We start from the raw sequence: 20,705 nt of genomic DNA on the forward strand, positions 1-20,705 counted from the left end.
TTGCGTTTATCACTGTGAAAGATCCTCTTATCACATATTCAAATATGGCTTGATGTTGAAGTAATCAAGTGCCAAACAAATATGTCTGAATTGACAACAAAACTAGTTTTTCTCCATGAAATATGTTTGGCTTATTTGACCTGCTACATGTTGGCATTATATACAGACTTAAAATTATTTCCAGAGTTTGAACTATTACCTCTATTTCGGTTACATTAACCATAGCTCAGTGGGAATTGTACACAATTCAAACAGTTGTGTTAAATAGCTGCCAAAAAGATAGGTTACAATGGACCAGTTGTATACAGGATTTTGGGTGCCAGTTTTTGCCCTTTGTGATTTAGTATTATAATGTATTTTAAAGTGACCTTTCTAAGCTTCATGTTTTGTCTAAGAGTATTTTCGTTTTCTCATATGTAATGATTTCACAGTGCTTCCACTAGGAGGCAATCAGATACTGTCTGATCTGAGCTCTTAATATATGAATAATTCCCCCACCCCCCAAAATAGTTGTATTGGCTTAGTTTGGGATCCAAAGACATTCTATTTCACCATCAGGCTACTAACTTTAAAATCTACCTCTAAAAGTCTGATATCCTCAGAGCTGTAAACCTGAAGTGTGAAAGGCTGCTATCAGAAATGGAAGCCTTTCATACATGAGAATGCAGTTTACATTTAGAATCTAGGCTCTTGTTGTTTGTATTCACAAACCATAATGCCAAGCTCCAAAGCTGTACATAAGCTGCAGTGAAGTGAGTGTATGCTGTAGCATGTGCCTACTGAATGAGTGGATTGTGCAGTAACTTCAGTAGCTTTGATCCGTGGGTCTGGTGGAAAGGTGGAAAGCCCCTGGACTTGCTTCCCCTAAGAGGTTGTCAGCACTTTATTGCTGCTTGCGTGATCCTGTCAAGACTTGGAAACACACATGTTGCCCTGAGTGGGGTTTCCTTGTGCATGTTGGTCTTGCTGAATCATAGTGATAGATTGCTTTTTTAAAAAACTGTTTTACAATTTTGCAATGAATATTAGAAAAATAGAAATTATTTTTAAAAATGTTTTTATCCTGTATAGAGAAACTGAGCTAACTGATAGTTGTTTGGCTTGTATATATACACAGATATGTTTTGGTATTCTTTGTTTCAGTATGAATATAAGAAACTGTTTGAAAAAAGTAAGGGACTGTATCATTTTGCACCAGATACAGTTGATCAGCTGCTCCACAAAGAAAATGCAGTTCTTCAAAGTCAGGTATGCATGCAGTTTTCACAAGCCACTGCTCTGCACGTTCAGGGAGCAAATGTTATATACTCTATAAGCAGAGCAAAACTCTGAATATGCAAAGGACAATCCCTGTGCACATATGAAACATTTCCATGCATTGTGAAAAACAGAGACGCTCCTTTGTATGTGAAATTTGCATTCTCTGTATATGTATGAGCAAAATGTCAATTTTTAAAAAATTGCTACAGTTGTGCTCAATATTCTATTTTATTAGGTTAAGTATAAAGAAAAATATGAAAAATCTAAAGGCAAGTCAATGCTAGAGTTTTCAGATACACCAGCATACCAAGTTTTGAAGCAAGCTCAAAGGTTTCAAAGCAAGGTTGGTGGAATGTTTATGGAAACCGTATTACCATGGTACTATCACTACTATATTGTATGTAATTGTATGGGAGTAAAAGTTGTAAGTTCTTATGCTCTCCTCCATTAGTTGAGATCCAAAGTGCTCTTTTAAGATAAATGATGGTCTTTTGTTTATCTAGTTTGGGGGGGGGGTCTCTAAACTTTTCAAGCCTTAAAGCACCTGTCTCTAAACTTTTCAAGCCTTAAAGCACCTGTGGAATTCTGACACAGTATGGTGGGTGCAACCACAAAATGGCTGCTGCCAGAGGCAGATCCAGTCACATAATGGCTGCTGCAGCTTACCCTCAGTTACACAGTGAAGGTCCTTTAGCTATTAGCAAAGCGATATTTTTAAAAATATGCACCATCAATCAAATCTGTAGTGACCAATCAGAAGCCTTGCTGGGTCAAAGCCCCCCCCCCCCAGCCCAACCTTCTTTCTAAAAATACCGTACTTGGTGGGCACCAGGAAAGTTATAAATGGACACCATGGTATACATGGGCACCGCACTGGAAACTCCTGCTTTAGTGACATTTTTACTGTTTTCCCCTCCAAGTAGCAGAGCACTGTGGCATATTACATAGTGCTTTTGCAAGCTTCCTTCTTTCAGAAGTATATGTTGCGATGGAGCTCTTAATATAGAATCTCCTCCTGGGTACATGGTATAAGTCAGGACAGTTCTTTGACTCCCATTTGGTATAATGGTAGCTTTTTGACTCAGATATTCCTCAAATATTTTGATTATTTATGTTTTATTTATGTTTGATTATTTATGTTGGTGAAAATCATATACCTCTTGATTCAACATCATTACACATCTTGCATACGCTTCCCCTATGTTTAATAAACAGCAGCAGTTTTGTCTCACTACACAGAAAATGTATCGACAAGATTTTGAAGATAAACTCAAAGGAAAGGCATCATTGGATTTAGACAAGACTCCAGAATTTTTGCATGTGCAAAATGTTACCAAACTGTTGAAAGAGGTAAAAGTGAAAAGATAAAATAACTTAAAACTTGGTTGGTCTTAAAGGTACCAGTGGACTTCAGACCAACATGGCTACACACCTGAATTAAATCTTATATGTATGTTTACCAGTATGGAAACTACATTGCAGTGATTTATGGACTGTTCCCCTAATTATCATCATATCCTTATTCCTTCCTTTTCAATTTTCCCTTGTGCCATGTCCAGGAATCCCAGAAATCTTGGGAAACCAATGTGGAACAAATTACTCAGAGCCACTGTTACTCTGGCATTTGTGTAATAGCTGCTATTTGTCCAAACTCTGTACTGAATTCACTGTCAACATGTCAAAACCATAGTTCACAATCCTGATACAAGCTTCAAAATGTGCAACAGGAAAGGAAAGGACCCCTGTACAAGCACCAGTCATTTCTGACTCTGGGGTGACGTTGCTTTCACAATATTTTCACAGCAGACTTTTTATGGGGTGGTTTACCATTGCCCTCCCCAGTCATCTACACTTCCCCCCCAGCAAGCTGGGTACTCATTTTACTGACCTCGGAAGGATGGAAGACTGAGTCAACCCGAGCTGGCTACCTGAACCAGCTTCCACTGGGATCAAACTCAGGTTGTGAGCAGAGAGTTCAAACTGCAGTACCGCAGCTTTACCACTCTGTGCCATGGTATAAAACGGTACAACTGCTGGTATCTTCTTCTGGATTCTTAGTATTCAGCTTTTAAATTCCATTCCTGTTTTCATGGATCTACCCCTTCCAGAAGTGGAGAGACATGGCTATAACTATGATTTGTCTATTTGGTCACCATGTGAAACTATATGAGGCACTGTGTATAGTTTGCAAACTGTGGTTGAGCTGCATTTTCTCATTCTGGTTTGCTGACCAACCACAAGCTGTGTTTTGTTTATTCTGAACATCACCTCAAACCATAGTTAAGCTCCTTACCTGTGATTTAGCATGATGCATGGACTGAGTGTTTGTCTGTTGTTTGAAGATGCATAAAGAAAATGCATGAAGGTAAATGGAGAGAGTGGCCTGTTCTCCCTAAGAGGCGGAGGACATCTTGGGTGTTTTCCCACCGTCCAATCAGGGAGGCAGGAATCTAAAAGATCTTCCCCTTCCTGTGGCTGTGGGAACCACCCCTCAGTTCTGTTCCTGCCTCAACAGGGAGAGCAAGTGTTTAGAATAGGCTCCTATTCTTTTCTTGGAGAGTGGACTAATTTTAAAAGAAACTTTCCTCAGATCCTTTTCTTCTCCTTCCTAGCCTAATCTAATTATTCTACCTCGCCCCTCGTCTGAAGCCTGCAGTCTTTTGTCCTTCACTCACCAGCTCTTCTTCTTTTCGCTACTCCTCCCCCCCCTTCCATTTTCCTTCGGTGAGAGGAGCGGCGCCGCGAAAACCGCGAGCGAAGTGCAAGCCGCGGCGCGAAGAGAGGCCAGATGGCACGTCGGGGGAGAGATCCTTTTTTAGATGATGACTCGGCGCCCGACGCATCGCGCGGGGCCGAAAGGCCGCTTCCCGGAGCCAGCATGACCTTGGGGCTTGCCTCGGCTGCCGGCAACGTGCCCTGTAGGGGCAGAAGAAAAGACGAAAGGAAGCGGCGCTGGTCTTATTCTGCAGCGGAGGAGGCCTCCTCAGAGCTGCATTCCGGCCACGACGGCCATTTTGAGCGCCACAAAAAGGCGCGAAAGGAAGCGGGCAGGCAGGCCGACAGCCTCCAGTGGCGGGGGACGATGGATGCCAATCTCCAGGCGGGAGACTCCAGCGCCTTCAATGACCAGCCAACTCAGGAAGCTCCGCAGACCTACCAGCCCCAGAGGGGCTCTGGTAACGTACCCACCATGGGACCCTCTTTGTTTGCAGAATTTTTAGACTCCATAAAACAGACTGTGGGTGCAGCAGTTATGGCAGCCACCCACAAGAGACCAAGGTCCCCTAGCCACGCTTCCTCCTCCAGATCTCCATCCCCCAAGAGATCCAGGGGGCATTCTAAGGCTCCAAGGGGTTCCTCAGCCAGTGATTTCCGGGAGGGTGAGAGGCTCCCATATGAAGCTCTATCGGAGGAGTCTTATGGGGAAGAATGGGAGGAGGGTGAATTCCTCTCAGATGAAGAAATAGAGAGCACTACTGTGCCAGAACCCTCCTCACGTCTTTTCAAACCAGAGGAGTTTCTATCTCTTCTCCCCAAAGTGCTAGCTGCACTGGACCTTCAGGGGTCTCCTGAAGAACAGGAAACAACTAGTTCCCTGACTAACCCCAAAAATAAGCCCAAGGGAAATGCAGAGTTCTTCCCGAGGCACCGTGCTTCGGACAACGTCTTCCCCTTCCCAGAGTTCTTTGAATGTCATTTAAAAGCAGAATGGGCCAAACCAAGCGTCAGCAAGCAGGTTCCCAATTCTGTCAAGAAATTGTATGAGCTTCCCTCCTTTGCTAACGATATGTTACAGGTACCCCTGGCAGATGCTCCCGTGGCAGCCCTACAGTCCCAGGGGTTGCTAGCTGAGAACGGTCAGGGCTCAGTCCGTGACAGTTGGGATAGGAAAATTGACCTGGCCTTGAGGAGGAGTCATGAGGCCACAGCCCTGGCCATCAAGGCAACTACCGCTACTTCCATTGTGGCTAGAGCAGCAATAGTGTGGGTCAGACGCTTAGCACAACTCGTACCAGACACGGATAAGAGAATTCTGGAGGGCACCAGCAGACTCATGCGGGCAGCAGAGTTCTCAGCGGACGCCTCTCTGGACTCTCTTTCGTTCTCAGCCAGGGCGATGGCAGCTAACACCGTCGCGAGAAGGGGCTTATGGCTGAGAGCGTGGCCAGCCGACAATTACTCAAAATCCATTGTGTCAGGCTATCCTTTTCAGGGAGAGAAGCTATTCGGGGACTCACTGGAAAAGATCCTGGTGGAGACGCGAGATAAAAAGAAAGCAATGCCAAAGTTTCTGCGACGCCCCGACAGACGGGGGTTCGGTTCTAGTTCCTTTCGTACCGCAGCCAGCTGCTCCAAGCCTAAACAAGAATACAGAAGACAATCCTGGAGTCAACCCAAGCAAACTTTCTGCAAGAACTTCTCCAACCCCCGCTTCCAGAGGAACCAGCCCAATTGATCGGACAAGTTTGAGAAGGGCCCCAAGCCCAGCAAGGCATGACTGGGAACACATCCCAGTAGGGGGCCGCTTGCTTCACTTCCATCAAGCCTGGAGGGAGTCACGGGCGGACTCATGGACTCTGGACATTGTTTCTCGGGGCTACCCGATAGAATTCAAGCGCTTACCCCCAGACCGCTTTATCGTTTCTCCTCTTCGCTCGAACCCGGGTCGGAGGGATGTTACCCTCAGGGCTATAGACCACCTCCTAGAGATCGCAGCTATAGAACAAGTTCCCTTGAATCAGAGATATCAAGGTGTCTATTCGATCTTCTTCACAGTGCCCAAAAAGAATGGGGACTGGAGGGCGATCCTGGACTTAAAATTCCTGAACAAGAACATCAAACTTCGACACTTCAGAATGGAGTCCATCAGGTCCATTACAGAAGCCCTACATCACCAAGATTACATGGCATCACTGGATCTAACGGAGGCTTATTTGCATATTCCGATCCTACCCGCGCATCGCAGATTCCTTCGGTTTTGCGTGAACAGATCACACTACCAATTCAGGGCCCTGCTGTTCGGCCTGGCGACGGCACCGCGGGTGTTCACCAAGGTCCTGGTGAATCCGATAGCCCACCTCAGATAGAGGGGAATCCACGTGCACCCCTACCTCGACGACCTGTTGATAAGATCTTCGTCGAGGAGGGAAGCGGAATTGGACGTCCAGCGCACTGTCAATTGCCTTCAACAGCACGGGTTCTTAATAAACCTATCCAAAAGCCAACTGCATCCGACCCAGAGACTGGAACATTTGGGCATGATAATTGACACCAACCTGAACTCCATATTCTTTCCGGAGGACAAGATTTCAAAGACCAAGACACTGGTACAGCAGGTGATTCAGGGATCATCATCAACGCTCCTGACACTAGCAAGGCTCATGGGTCTCCTGATCTCGAATCTCGAGGCGTTACAGTGGGGTCGCCATCACACCAGACAGTTGCAAATGTTTCTACGACCCTATCAACTCCGCATCATGGAGAGATGTGCCATCTCACTGACGGTTCTGAGGAAGGTCAAGGAGAGTCTTCTATGGTGGACCAAGACCACCAACCTTCGACAGGGAAGAATCTACGCCGCAGAGGGAGAACTACAACTGTTCTCAGACACCAGCCTCTCAGGTTGGGGGGCTACTCTCAACGAGGTTCCCACACAGGGTCTGTGGTCAGCCAAGGAGTCGACTCTTCCAATCAACCTTCTGGAGCTCCGGGCCATACGATTGGCGCTACTCTACTTTCAGGTCCAGGTATCGGGACAGCACGTGCTAGTGCGAACGGACAATATAGCGGTGAAAGCCTACTTGAACAATCAAGGGGGGTCCAGGTCCAGTTCCCTCCACAAGGAGGCTGCGAAGTTATTCGAATGGGCGGAACTCCACTTAAAATCAATAAGAGCGGAGCACATCAAGGGGGCCTGCAATGTCCAAGCAGACTGGCTCAGTCGGGAGAGCATTCAAGCAGGGGAGTGGTCGCTCAACAGGGCTTTGTTTCTGAAGATAGTGAACCATTTCGGCCCACCTTCTCTGGATCTCTTTGCGTCTCACCAGAATCACCAGCTCCCTCGGTTCTTCACGAGGTACTACCACAGTCGGGCGGAGGCCACAGACGCCTTAACATCTCCATGGCCGCAGGACCTTCTGTACGCCTTTCCCCCGATACCGGTCATTCCCAAGTTGCTCAGGAAGATCAGCCTGCTGGGGGCCGAGGTCATACTAGTTGCACCCTGGTGGCCTCGTTGTCCTTGGTTTTCTTCAATTCAGCAGATGTCGGTAGAAGAACCTCTCCACCTGCCAGTTCAACCAGACATGCTATTGCAGGGACCAGTATGGCACCCCCATCCCGAATGGCTGAGTCTGACCGTGTGGAAGTTGAGAAGAGATCACTGCTAGACCTAGGCTATTCTAGCAATGTGACCAATACTATTCTAGCTTCCAGAAGAGAATCCACCACACGGATCTATAACGCGTCTTGGAAGGCCTTCCACAGGTGGTGTAGGAGAAAACAGGTGGACCCGCTACAGCCTACGGTCCCTAGGATCCTACAATTTCTTCAAGACGGCCTCCGATCCGGACTGAAACCAGCTACCCTCAGACGACAGGTCGCGGCCCTGGCATCAGTACTCCATCAGGTAGATGGTGTACATCTGCCATCTCACCCACACCTCTGGCGGTTCCTTAGAGGAGCTTCCTTGAGCTCTCCACCACAAATGCACCGCTTTCCCACTTGGCGTCTGAACACGGTGCTCTCGGCTCTAACCAATCCACCCTTCGAACCGTTAATGTCCGTACCATTAAGGATAATGCGCATGAAGACGATTTTCCTGGTGGCAATAACCTCGGCCAGGAGGGTCTCCGAAATCGGTGCGCTGTCGGTCAGGAAGGAACTTTGCGTATTTCATAAGGACAAGGTCGTTCTTTATCCGGATCCCACTTTCCGCCCGAAGATTTCCTCTAGATTCCACCAGAGCCAGGAGATCAACCTACCATCGTTTTGTCCAGATCCCAAGCACCCGAAGGAGCGCACGTGGCATACCTTGGATGTGCGCAGGGCAATCAAGATTTACTTGATTAGGACTGAGACATTGCGTAAATCTGACGCCATGTTTGTCAACGTGGCAGAACCCAGGATGGGACAGAAGATGTCCAAGTCTGCCATCAGTTATGCAATCAAGCAGTGCATAACGGAGGCGTACAAGGCGTTACACCTCAAAGTTCCACAAGGAATCACGGCACATTCGACCAGAAGCTCAGCTGCCAACGCGGCCTTCAATAAGAACGCCTCTGTCGAGGAGGTGTGCAAGGCAGCTACGTGGTCTTCAATATCCACCTTTATTCGGCACTATAAACTGAATGTCTACGCATCAGCAGACGCCGCCTTCGGCAGGCGAATCCTTCAGCATGTCCTGCCCGAGTAGGGCGACCCCACCCTGCTTAACAATACTGCTCTGGGAGCACCCAAGATGTCCTCCGCCTCTTAGGGAGAACGACCCTTGGCACTTACCGTGAGGGGTCCTTCTCCTAAGAGGACAGGAGGACATCTTGCCCTCCCATCTATCGCCCTACCTTGGGCAGCCTGTTCCTACTCCTTCATTCTACACCTACTGCTGGTACTTTCTACTACTTATGTCCATTGCCATGGACCTGTTTTTCCTCTTACGTTCCTTTTTTAGGGTTTACCTTGAATTTCAATCTGCCACGCTTAGGCAGTTGTAGCTGACGTACCGTTAACTGTTTGCATGAGAAGTTCTTTTATTAGTTATTAGGGTTTTTTCGTACTGCTTCTCGGAGTCACCCGAACTGAGGGGTGGTTCCCACAGCCACAGGAAGGGGAAGATCTTTTAGATTCCTGCCTCCCTGATTGGACGGTGGGAAAACACCCAAGATGTCCTCCTGTCCTCTTAGGAGAAGGACCCCTCACGGTAAGTGCCAAGGGTCGTTTTATCAGTAAAGCATAAAACTTAGTCTTTCTCCTTCCAGTTAACAGAATAATTGTAGCAACTCTGGCTTGCCTGTTCTGTCTTATCAGTATAATATCCTTGTATATGCTTCTTACAATGACAGTAAGTTTGATTTCTGGATAAATGTCTCTGTGTTATATTCAGCACTTTGCCGGTAATGATGGCATTAGTAGAACTTGAGTAGCAGCGTCACTTGCTTGTCTGTAATCTTCAGTGCTACCATCTGCAGCACACACATTTACTATTTTATATTGTATCTGTGTAACTGTAGTAGCAGTATATGTATTTTTTCCAGGAGCAAGGGAAAGATTACCTTACTTTTTCACTTAAGGTGTATCCTATCTTTTGATTTCCCAATTCTATTTTATGATAAATGTGCACCGTCTAATTCATATTTTATAGAGATTTTCAAAGTATTCCTTGAAATATTTAATAAGAAGTTTTTCTTTTCAAGATCTTGCTCACGATTTAAAGCTGTGAAACCTTTTTTTTAAACCTTCAGAAAGAGTATAGAAAAGATTTGGAAGAAGGGATGAAAGGAAAAGGGCTGACAGTATTTGAAGATACGCCAGATTTGATTAGAGTGAAAAATGCAGCTCAGATACTAAATGAGGTAGGTTATGTTAGTAAAGGTTATTAATGTCATGGAAAGTGCACTTTTCACAAAGCACCCAATGAAATGTATTCTTAGTTTTTACAGTCAATGGAAAAAGTACATGCTTTGAAACTGTTTCTACCTGTTTTTATAGAAGGAATACAGAAAAGATCTGGAAAATGAAATAAAAGGGAAAGGAGTTAAGCTCATTTCAGAAACTCCTGACATTCAAAGAGCAAAGAGAGTGTCTGAAATGGTTAGTGAGGTCAGTAAAAGAAAATATTTAAAATTTTGTTTTATATCTTTTATGGCATGACTTGTTTAGCAAAATAAAATTGATTTGTGATACTTCAGAACAAATAGAATATAATGGCTGTATTTTTCACAAAACCACTGTATGCTTCTACATTACTGCCGTGTTTTTATTTAACGTAACAGAAATTTTGATTTGAAATTAAATGTGTTGTTTGCATTGAATATCTTGTTTGTACACATAGGTAGAATTTATCTTTGACAGGCATGCAAATAATATTTTCAATTCTTAGTTAAAACTTAATTGTGATAAGAAGAAGTTCTCAGTAGAAAGGTAGACCAGGGATTTCAGACCTCTCCTATCTTGGATGGGAAAAGCCAGGTTTGCGGCTTGGGAGTGCTACTCAGAACAGGAGATGCCTCAGAAAAATAAATTATGAAGATAATTTGTTGGATTTTTTTTCTTTTAAGTGAGTTCAACAAGGTATATATGCTTGTATTCACAGAAGGAATACAAAAAAGACCTAGAGACTGAAATTAAAGGGAAAGGTATGCAAGTTGGTACAGATACACCTGAAATGCAGCGAGCTAAGAAAGCATCTGAAATTGCAAGTCAGGTTTGTTTAACTGAATCAGAACTGTACATTTTATTATTTGTTTATTAACTAAATACATATCCCACCTTTCTGCTGAGTCAGAGTCACCAAGGGGCAAAAGTCAAAAAGGCTTTATTGCAAGCAATTGTATGTTAACCTACACCCCCCTTATCCTATCTAGATAAGTCAACTTAATATTCTCCCATGTGGGTTTGCTGTGTGACCGCCTGCTTCGGTGGAGAGGGCGGGATACAAGCCAAATAAATAAATACATAAACAGTGATAACAAGGCTGCTCTTACCTGTAACTGTGGACCGCTCTGCAGCCTTCAACCCAGCTGTGAACTCTCTGCCTGCATATGCAGGAATTTCCTGTTCTTGAGCAAGGACTTTGAAGAACTGAAGGAAAGGAGAACCCCTCCTTCCCTCACAAAAGGTGTGGGGAGAAGGGGTACTTTGTGCCCTAGGAAAAGTTTGAGAATTCTCTATGGCAGACCTGTGGAGACATCCATTTATGACTACATAGGAAACCACTAGTTGAACAACAGGAGTGCACCCATATTTTCCCTTCCTAACATCTAGCTCTGCTCTCTGCTTAATAGTTGGGGTGGGTGGGGTGGGTGCTATCCATGGTGCTGAACCAGCAATCCGTTGAGATAATTTTTCCTAAGTATCCTAAGCCTTTCTGACTTTTGCCCCTTGGTGACTCTGACTCAGCAGAAAGGTGGGATAATTTTTCCTAAGTATCATCTGTATTTCAGGGTGCAGTTCATAGGCTTAGAGTGAAACTGTGTTTAGGATTATGCTGTTAGTCTCTTTTAATTCATATAGATTTTGATGTTTTCATCTCTGTTAACAATCGTTCCTTTTTGGAATTGTTAATCTAGGTCAGTAAAAATGTATTAGTTGATTTTTTTTGAGAGAGAGAGGTTTAGAAGACATTGCATTATAATATATTTTCTGGTTGCCTACATCATCATCTAAGTGTGTTCTCCATGGTGTTTCAGTTTTTAACAGCAGTCTGGACTGGTAGCAGTGAACCATACTGGATATATTCTCTATTGAAAAGAAAAGGGGTTTTATTCCTACTAAGGAATGCTTTCCCTAGTGAATGAACCTGTCCACAGTTGCCCTCAATTATTTTGATTGCATCAATTATCTGTAATGTTCAAATATATAAACTACTTCATTAACATAGGGTTTGATTCAGGTGATTGAAACAGGTATAATTTGAAATTAAAAACTGCAATGTTTTTGTTTTGTCAAAGGGTGTTTAAATTAGTAGATATGTGTATCTTCTACAATGTTCTGAGTTTATAGAAGGACATTTTGAGCTTCAAGAGTGCTGTTTAATAAAAGCTCACAGATTAAAGCAGAATCTGCACAAAGCTTTTGGTATTATAGATCTGAGTGTTGCCTGTTGTGCCCTTCACAGAAAGAATACAAGAAACATCTAGAAATGGAACTTAAAGGGAAAGGGATGCAGCTGAGCATGGACATTCCTGACATTCAACGAGCTAAGAAAGCTTCTGAAATTGCAAGTCAGGTGAGTTCAGAATCCTGTACTTCAGTGACATTTACAGTAAAAATATTACAGTGATCTGTAAAAATGTGTTTTGATAAAATCATTTTGAAATAAGCCTAGAAGATAATCAAACTGAATCCTTCAGAGGCACAGCCAGTGACTCAAAATCTAGTTTGTGTTGCAAGCATAGCTTTGAAAGCAGCATGCATGAACTATTCTAGCTGCATTGATATAAAAGACTAATCATATTGTAAATCTAAGAATTCATTAATGTTCAATTTTTGCAGAAAGAATATAAGAAAGATCTGGAGACTGAAATAAAAGGAAAAGGAATGCAAGTGGGCCCAGATATCCCAGAGATACAGCGAGCAAAAAGAGCTTCTGAAATAGCCAGCCAAGTGCGTAGGGGATTCAAATAATAAAGAGTGCCGTCTTTAATAAAGAGTGCAGTTCTTAAAGATCAATGACCTTAAACTTGAGATACTCTGCATAGGGTTGCTCTGTGTTACTTTTTAGTTCAGTAGTGTCTCCTGCACAAAGTAAGTTGGATCAGAGATTGTCTGCAATTGTGGTTTGGACATTCAGTGCATACTGTGCCAGTTGGAATGTGACTACAAGCTGTGGTTTGCACTGAAACAGAAGTGACTCATTTACAGTGCAATCCTAAAAGCACTTTCCTGGGAGCAAGTCCCATTGAGCAAACTTTAATAGAATTCTGAGTAGACCTGCTTAGGATTGCACTGTTAGCTGCCCTGTGCAAGGGGTAGAGTGGGGAAGGGAGTATGTATATGTATAAGATTCATTCATGTAGTAGTAAACCATGGTTTGGTGTTAAAATCTGAATTGAACCACTGTTGTTTTGATTTCAACATTAATTTTATTGGAAATATGAATAATAATAATACTTTTTATTTATATCCCGCCCTCCCTGCACAAGCAGGCTCAGGGCGGCTCACAACGTATAAGTGCAATACAATAAAATTATACATGAATGCAGTTTATGTCAAAATTTATGTATTGTTCAGTTGCTGGTGTTGTGGTATATTAAATCAAAAAGTGAAATGTATGTTTTGTAGAAGAAATATAAGGATGAAGCAGAGAAGATGCGTTGTTCCTATTCTGCTATACCAGATACCCCTGAAATGGAAAGGATTAAAAGCACTCAGAGAAATATTAGTACTGTGAGTAGCAGCAGGTTTCATTTCAGACTAAACCTTTTAGAAATGTTCCAAGTTAAATGAACTCTTTTGTGTCTCAGGATAAAATAGAAATTTGTAAATGATTGTCCCCAGATCACTTATGTGAAGGAAATAGCTTATCCTTTCCTTGGCAAAGGCTGTACTATTTGTTCCTTCAAAAAAGAAAAAAATATATATCTATGACAGTAATGGTTAGAATTCCTAAACTATTCCAACTACCCTTGCCAAATCTCAATTGATATTCATTCTAGTTTTTACAAGCAGTGCATAAATTTAGTTTTAGTTTGTGAACATGTAAACAATCTACGTTGCCAACTCTTCAAAGACATCTATTATACAAAAGGTCTTTTGTTTCAATTGATTCCTGTTCACTTTGTGTTGCTTTAATTTAATAGAGAATAGTCATTCCTGAGGGATTTCTTTAAGAGCACTGATAAGCATCTAAGTATTTAAGTTGTTGCTTAGCTTGTTATATTCTGAAACAAAGAAGTTTCACTTTTTTCTGTTATAAGGGGCTGCAATTCCAGTGATTTTAAATTCATATAGATTTTAAATTAATCTAAATTCCAGTGGTTTTAAAGTAATCTAGAGTATTTCTAGGGAGTAATAGAACATCTCCCGCTTGGTATTGGAAAGGCATCTTGAGTTGGAAGCTCATCCTTTCTTAAGTTGGAAGCTCATTAAAATACTAAATAGTATTTTGGATTGGTTCAGAGATGCTTAAATCATGAAGGCTAGACATCATTTCTAAAGCAAGATCTTTCTTATTACAATTTCCCCTCCCTTTAAGTATGTTCAGAGCAAGCTGTTGTAGAGAGAAGGCCAGATGAGCATCATGGTTTTGTCCAGCAACATGCTAGAATAGTCCCTGCAATATTATAGTACAGTTTGTTGATCCCTGTCAAGAAAGGAACTGTCATGTTCTTTGTAGATAGATCCAGGTGGGCAGAACAAAGTAGGAGTCAATTATCACCCTTAAGACCAACAAAGTTTTATTCAGAATGTAAGCTTTCATATGCATGCATACTTCTTCAGACAAAAGCTTACATTCTGAATAAAACTTTGTTGGTCTTAAAGGTGATACGTGACTCCTACTTTGTCATGTTCTATAACAGGTTTTCAAGGCAGTATAAACCACATTGCGCTATAACATTAATTCCATAAGCATGAATAATATTTGTTGGGTCTAAAGCAGTGAGAGCTTCATACACTGGTCAAGATTGTAACAAGCACAAAATCATGAAATTATGAGCATTGCATTGAGTTCAGGAGCACCTTCAGAGATATAAGTGAAAATTACAATAATAATCTGAAATCCACAAGAGAGAATTTCCCCTCTCTTTCTGGCTAAGGTGGCTCTGCAAACCATCACTTGAATCTTGCCTAGATTGAACTTCAATAGTCTTGCTGCATTCTATTGCAGAAGTAATCCTTCAACATTGTAAATCCATTGTAAAAATGTTATTTAATGCAAGAGTAAAATGACATAATGTGAGTTTTCATCAGACATTACAAGAAAATGAGATTAAAACATTATTAGTTCCTGTGATAATTTAACTGACTTATGAAAGCTTAAAACATCAACAATACAGGCAGTGCAAATTAATTCTTGGGATATTGCCTGCTTTATAAAAACAAGCTCATAATTATTTTTTTTCTTTTGTTTAATGAAGGTGTTCTATAAGAAGGGAGTAGATGCTGGCACAGCAGTAAAAGAGACTCCTGAGATAGAGCGAGTAAAGAAAAATCAGAAAAATATCAGTACAGTAAGTTTTGGTAATGTTAAGTAATAATAGTGGTAGTAGTAACAATGTAATTATTATTGTTGCTGCTTTTGTTTTTTAAGATCTACTTCAGGGTAAATGCGTACCATTGGCTCTTAAAATGTTTTACATGGTAAACATAGCTGTGGGCTGGGTTTTATTTGCATAAATCCTAGAATTATAACGTAGATTTTATTTATTTATTTGAAAGTTTATACTGATCCAGAGCTCAAGGTGAGGCAGTGAGCAATCCCAGATAAAACCATAAAAAAATCTATCAAAAATACCAAAATACACACTGAACTTTCCTGAGTTTGCATAGGAACAGCTGTACTGTAAAGTCAATATGTTTACATGAATAATATTTGTAAGTTTGTATCTTCCCTACAGGATAACTAGTATAAGAACAGGATAAAACATAATAATGATAATACAATTTTAAAATATATAAAATACAATTCATACAAGTTCAAATCCACCATGTAATGCACTCCCAGGATTCTGGAATATCTTAAACAGCAACCACAAAAACCTGGAGTGTATACCTAGCATGAAAAGAGGGCATAAAAGCAATACCATAATAGCCATGGAGATAAATTGCAATAAAAGCAGAACTAAAAAATATTTTGGCCTGCTTCTTAAAAAGTAGTAATGTAGCTACCATCTATGGCTGCCACCCACCTCATTTACATAGGCAGGGGCACAAGAAGCAATGCATGAGATAAGGAGCTTAACTGATTTTGATGGACAATACAGAAGATGATGCAGGTATCCCAGCTTCAAACCACTTAGGGCTTTAAAGATAAGTACCAGCACTCCTGGTAAAAGATAGGCACCCAATGTACATCTTTCATCTCTGTGTGCATGTTCTGAGTGAGCTATATTAAAAATAAATTATATTATGCACAGTTTGTTAAATTCAAAAGCAGTTTGAAAATCTTTAGTTTTAGTCCCAAGTGGTATTTAATGCAAACACAATTAGTAATAGTTCACACAAAATACTATACTTTGTGTTTTGTTTTATAACTTATTAGGTTTACTATAAAGGGCAGCTTAGCAAAGCTACTTCTGTGAGTGTCACTCCTGAAATTGAGAGAGTCAAGAAGAATCAAGAGTTTATCAGCTCGGCAAGTTCTTTGGTGGTTCTTGTTGAATTTTATTGTTTTGGATAAGTATCTAATTTATCCTTTCTATGATGTATTCCATTAAGCATGATTTTTTAATCTTTAAAAATTCATTAGAAATAGATTTATTCCTAAAGAAATCAAATATGATTAAGCACTTGACAGTTATTCTAAAAATTTCCTTTTGCCACAATTTGTCTTTTGGTTTTTATTTCCTGATAAAGTTGTCTATCTGCCCTAAAGTTTTTTGTACTGTTTTTAATCAGTTGAGTAGTACAGTTTGTAGCCAGGTTTAAAGTTGCTTTAATAGAGAGATGGGTAAAGTGGCAATAGCCAGTCCCTTTTTTAATTTTGGGGGTAGAATAGTAAATAGAATTTTTATACATTGTCAAGTGTATTTTCATGAAACTTCATGGGTAGTGATTGTGTGATTTTTTTTTACAGGTTAAGTACAGCAGTGATCAGCAAAAGATGAGAGGTAGACCTAGTGTGATTCTAGACACACCTGAGCTAAGGCATGTGAAAGAGACACAAAACAACATCTCAATGGTAGGGTACATTTTTCATGTGGCTAAACTGTTCTAAGGAACAATAATTTGCTGTAGAATGGATTGTACTCCTCATTAATGTAGGTAACCAGCAACATGCTTCTTTGAAGTATTTAGGCACTAAAGGGATGAAGTAGTTAACGGTATATAAATGTTGTAATTATTTTAGTATCATTGTACTAATAAAATTATTTTCCTAACAACTCACTGTGTGGTTTCTTTAATACTTCACATGGTTCCTCTCTATTTCAGCATCTCAGAGTGTAACTGGAGAGGTGACACACACACTGCCTTGTGCATGCTCTTGGTTTGTGTGTGCAAATGGAATTCTGAATGTGTTGTACTGGTTGAATTTGCTTGCAAGATTGAGTATGTGTGAGTTTCTAGTAGAAATTAAAACTTAAGGTACTGGGTATGTGTGTGCATACTGAAAAATTATTCAAGTATTTCTAATGCCTTCGTAACATCTATTAAGGGTTTGTCCTGAAATTTTGCAGTGGTTGATCCTAACACTTTGTTATGAAGCATTTGTTCTTACTATATCTGAATTCATATGAAATGTTTGGTGCTGTGGAAGGGCTGTAATATCATTTGCATGTGAATGTAATGGGTTAACATTAAACATATTAAACAGCATGGCACTTTTAACATTAAAAAGTATTTTTTAATAAAATGACTTCAGAAAAGTGGCATATGCATAGTGGAATATCTTCTGGTAATAAACCATTGCATGGTGGTTGTTAATTGCTTGGATAATAAGGAAATAAATATTAGGAAGAAATAAAGATGATTCTTTGTATTATGCCACTTAATACTCCTGGTAATAATAATTGGATAATTCTTACTCTTTGGCAGATCAAATACCATGAAGATTTTGAGAAGACAAAAGGCAGAGGTTTCACACCAGTAGTTGATGATCCTGTGACTGAACGGGTGAGAAGAAATACCCAGGTGGTTAGTGATGCTGCATATAAAGGGGTTCACCCACATATAGTTGAAATGGATAGAAGACCTGGAATCATTGTGGGTAAGTGAATACATATGTTTTACTGGTGGAAATGGTTCTGTGTAGGCCAGCTCTGCTGATAGTTCCCTTAGTGAAAAGGATAATCTTTTGATCAATTTAATTTTTTTCTGTCTAATTGCAGTGTTAACCATTTGTAAAGTTTTGCATTTTTGTTTTGTATGATTATTTTTTTAAAAAAGATTAAAATGATAGGTCAGTTTTGGTTTATCGGAGAATAATCGTCTTCTGCAAAACGGAGGTAATGAGATTAATTATCACAACAGATGATGAGAAAATGGATTTTAATCAAACATTAATTTTCTCTACAAAGGCCAAAAGGTAAAAGAAAACAGAGAGGTAATATAAAAAGTACTTAAATTGTTAATTCAGAGGCCAGATTATTAACCAATTACAACTTTCTTTTATAAAATGTAAGAAGTTACAGAATAAATTGCCATTTGCCATTTTAATTTAGATCAGTGCAACTGGAATTTAGCTTTATGTTTTCAGTGTGTGTGTGTGTGTGGTGGGGGGAGTCGTATTTTTGGAAAAGATGCATTTTTTTATTTGGCAGTTATAAGAATTATCTTGTGTAAGAGGAAAAATAACAATGTAGTATTGCCTTGGATGCTGAAGTTTTTCATATGCATTACCAGAGTAATTTTAATGCCCCCTCCAAAAAAATAATGTATAAAGAGAGGAAACAGTGAACAATATCATTCAGGTGGGGTAGCCATGTTGGTCAGAAGCAACAGAACAAAGTTTGAGTCCAGTGGCACCTTTAAGATCAATAAAGTTTGATTTCTGGGTATAAGTGAAAACTAAATGAGTTAGCATGTGTAGTGAATTGTGAAGTCAATATTTCTGTTAAGTCTTGGGTGTTCTATTGTTCTTAGTGCTGTAATAACTTTTAATTCGGGAATTTTTTTATCCACCAAAATTAGCCGAGATTGGTGTAAGTATTTTGTTTCATGCAGATGATGCCGTGATTTTGTCCCAAATCAGGGTTGGACTAAAAAAGGACCTTGCAGTCTTTCTCTAGTTATTGTGGAGAAAGTCTGGTGATTAACTACTCAAAATCTAAGATACTAGTCTTCACCAAGACCAGAAAATGGAACCTACCTCAATGATTCCAATACTGAGCAAGTCAAGGCCTTCTACTGTTTGGGGATTCTGTTCTCAGTAGTCCTATCCTGAACCCCCCAATTTAGAACAGCACTTAATAAAGCAAAATCTTGTACAAATGCCATAAATATATATTTTTTCACAATAAGGGGGGGGGGAGTATATTCCTGGAGTGGTACTTTAATTTGAAAGTGAGCCCCATAATTCTTTATGGTTCAGCTATTTGGATTAAAGCCATCTCTGATAATATCAACCAACCAGTAGGCCAATTCTTAAGGAAAACACTGAATATTTACTTCTATGTGTCAAATATTGTATTACGAGCAGAATTTGGACAGATATCCATTGAAGCAAGAGCATGGCTTTTTGTTTTCAAACTGAGATTAAAACAGCTCATTGCTGAAAATGGTTTGTTAGCCACTTTAAATCGGGATACTCACAGATCAACCTGGATGAAAAAGCCCTGGCTGAGAAATTGATGAAAGTTAGAATACCAACCGATGATATTTTTGAGATGAGCAAAACCATTGCATTTTCTCTGATCAAAAAGCAAGTCCCCAAAATCAACCATGGTAGTTTGTACCTGAGAGCCCACAGAGTATACTTACCCCCATTTTTTTGGTCTTTCTTACACAAAATCTTTACCCCCCCCCCCCCCGTATGTACTATCTTATCATCCCACATTATTTCAGAGCTTTTTTTGTTTGCAAGACTCAACATTATATCTGCAATGGTTAGTAAGGAAGATTTTTAAATAGACCATACACTAATAGAATCTGTCCTTGTGCCCTTAACAGGATTGATACATCCTTTCATGCTCTGCTAGAATGCAGATTTTTTGAGATTATGAGATAGTACTATATTAATACTTTATTCAACCACCCCCCCTCCCCCATACTCCAGAAACCCTGGCTCTTTTGCTCAGTAATAAGGATCCTAAGATCACTCTAGCAATTGCGAAATTTGTCTCAATCTTTTAGCCCTTGCATAAAAAAAAAGAGTCTTCCACTGCTCAAGGATTTGTGAATCAGTTAGCTTCTAAGGGTACAAAAGGATAGGTATCCAGCAATCTCCCATTCCTGTTTGTTTCTGAAATTCCTCTGCAATAAAACAGCTACTTTGATCATGTCACCCATTGAGTGTCCTGGAAGGTTGAAGTGTTTTCTTACAAGTTTTTCAGTCTTGTGATTCTTTATGTCAGATTTGTGCCCATTTATCCTTAAAGGTGCCTCTGGACTCAGACCTAGTTCTCACATCTGTTAACTCCTTTATTACTTGTATACCAATTTACTACTATTTACATGTCTTACCTAATGTGTTATTCCAATCTTAGCTGCATTTATTGCTCAGTTACTTAGGCAAGTTTACTACTAGGTCTTCCTGACAACTAACCGCCCCCCCCACCTATATGTAATATTTGAGGAAATCTGTTTCAATTAATCTGAAGGAGTGTACATGCTAAGTCTCTCAGTTCTGTCTTGTACCCAGAATTGAACTTTATCTGACTTGTAGTTGCCACTGGACTCAAACCTCATTCCCATATTTGTTTGTTAACTCTTGTATTTGTATGCTAATTTACTGCCATTCTTGGGTCTTTGTTGCATCCAATCACCTGGTACTTGCAGTTCTCAGATGTCTGCAAGACATGAGCATCAGGTATCTGAGAACTGCAAGACATGAGCATCAGGTATCTGAGAGCCACAAGACAAGGAAGGAAGAAAGGAAAATAGATGAAGGGAAGGGAGGAGGGAGAGGT

At 40.5% G+C, this 20,705-nt stretch overlaps 1 protein-coding gene across 3 annotated transcripts in view; it reads left to right on the plus strand.

Moving 5' to 3' along the window:
• NEBL (nebulette) overlaps window positions 1-20,705 on the plus strand; it is a 200,336-nt gene that overhangs the window by 163,741 nt on the left and 15,890 nt on the right. For 2 of the 3 annotated variants that reach the window (XM_060248392.1, XM_060248393.1), the window contains exon 5: window positions 17,674-17,845. In XM_060248392.1, coding sequence (XP_060104375.1) covers window positions 17,674-17,845 — 172 coding nt within the window. Of the gene's footprint in view, window positions 1-1,143; window positions 1,249-1,495; window positions 1,604-2,499; window positions 2,611-9,966; window positions 10,078-10,570; window positions 10,682-12,094; window positions 12,206-12,471; window positions 12,583-13,260; window positions 13,366-15,056; window positions 15,150-16,180; window positions 16,274-16,714; window positions 16,820-17,673; window positions 17,846-20,705 lie in introns of all 3 variants that reach the window. The other variant, XM_060248394.1, reaches the window with a different exon arrangement.

Source organism: Heteronotia binoei, chromosome 10 (assembly GCF_032191835.1).
Source record: "Heteronotia binoei isolate CCM8104 ecotype False Entrance Well chromosome 10, APGP_CSIRO_Hbin_v1, whole genome shotgun sequence".
Lineage (NCBI taxonomy): Eukaryota > Metazoa > Chordata > Lepidosauria > Squamata > Gekkonidae > Heteronotia > Heteronotia binoei.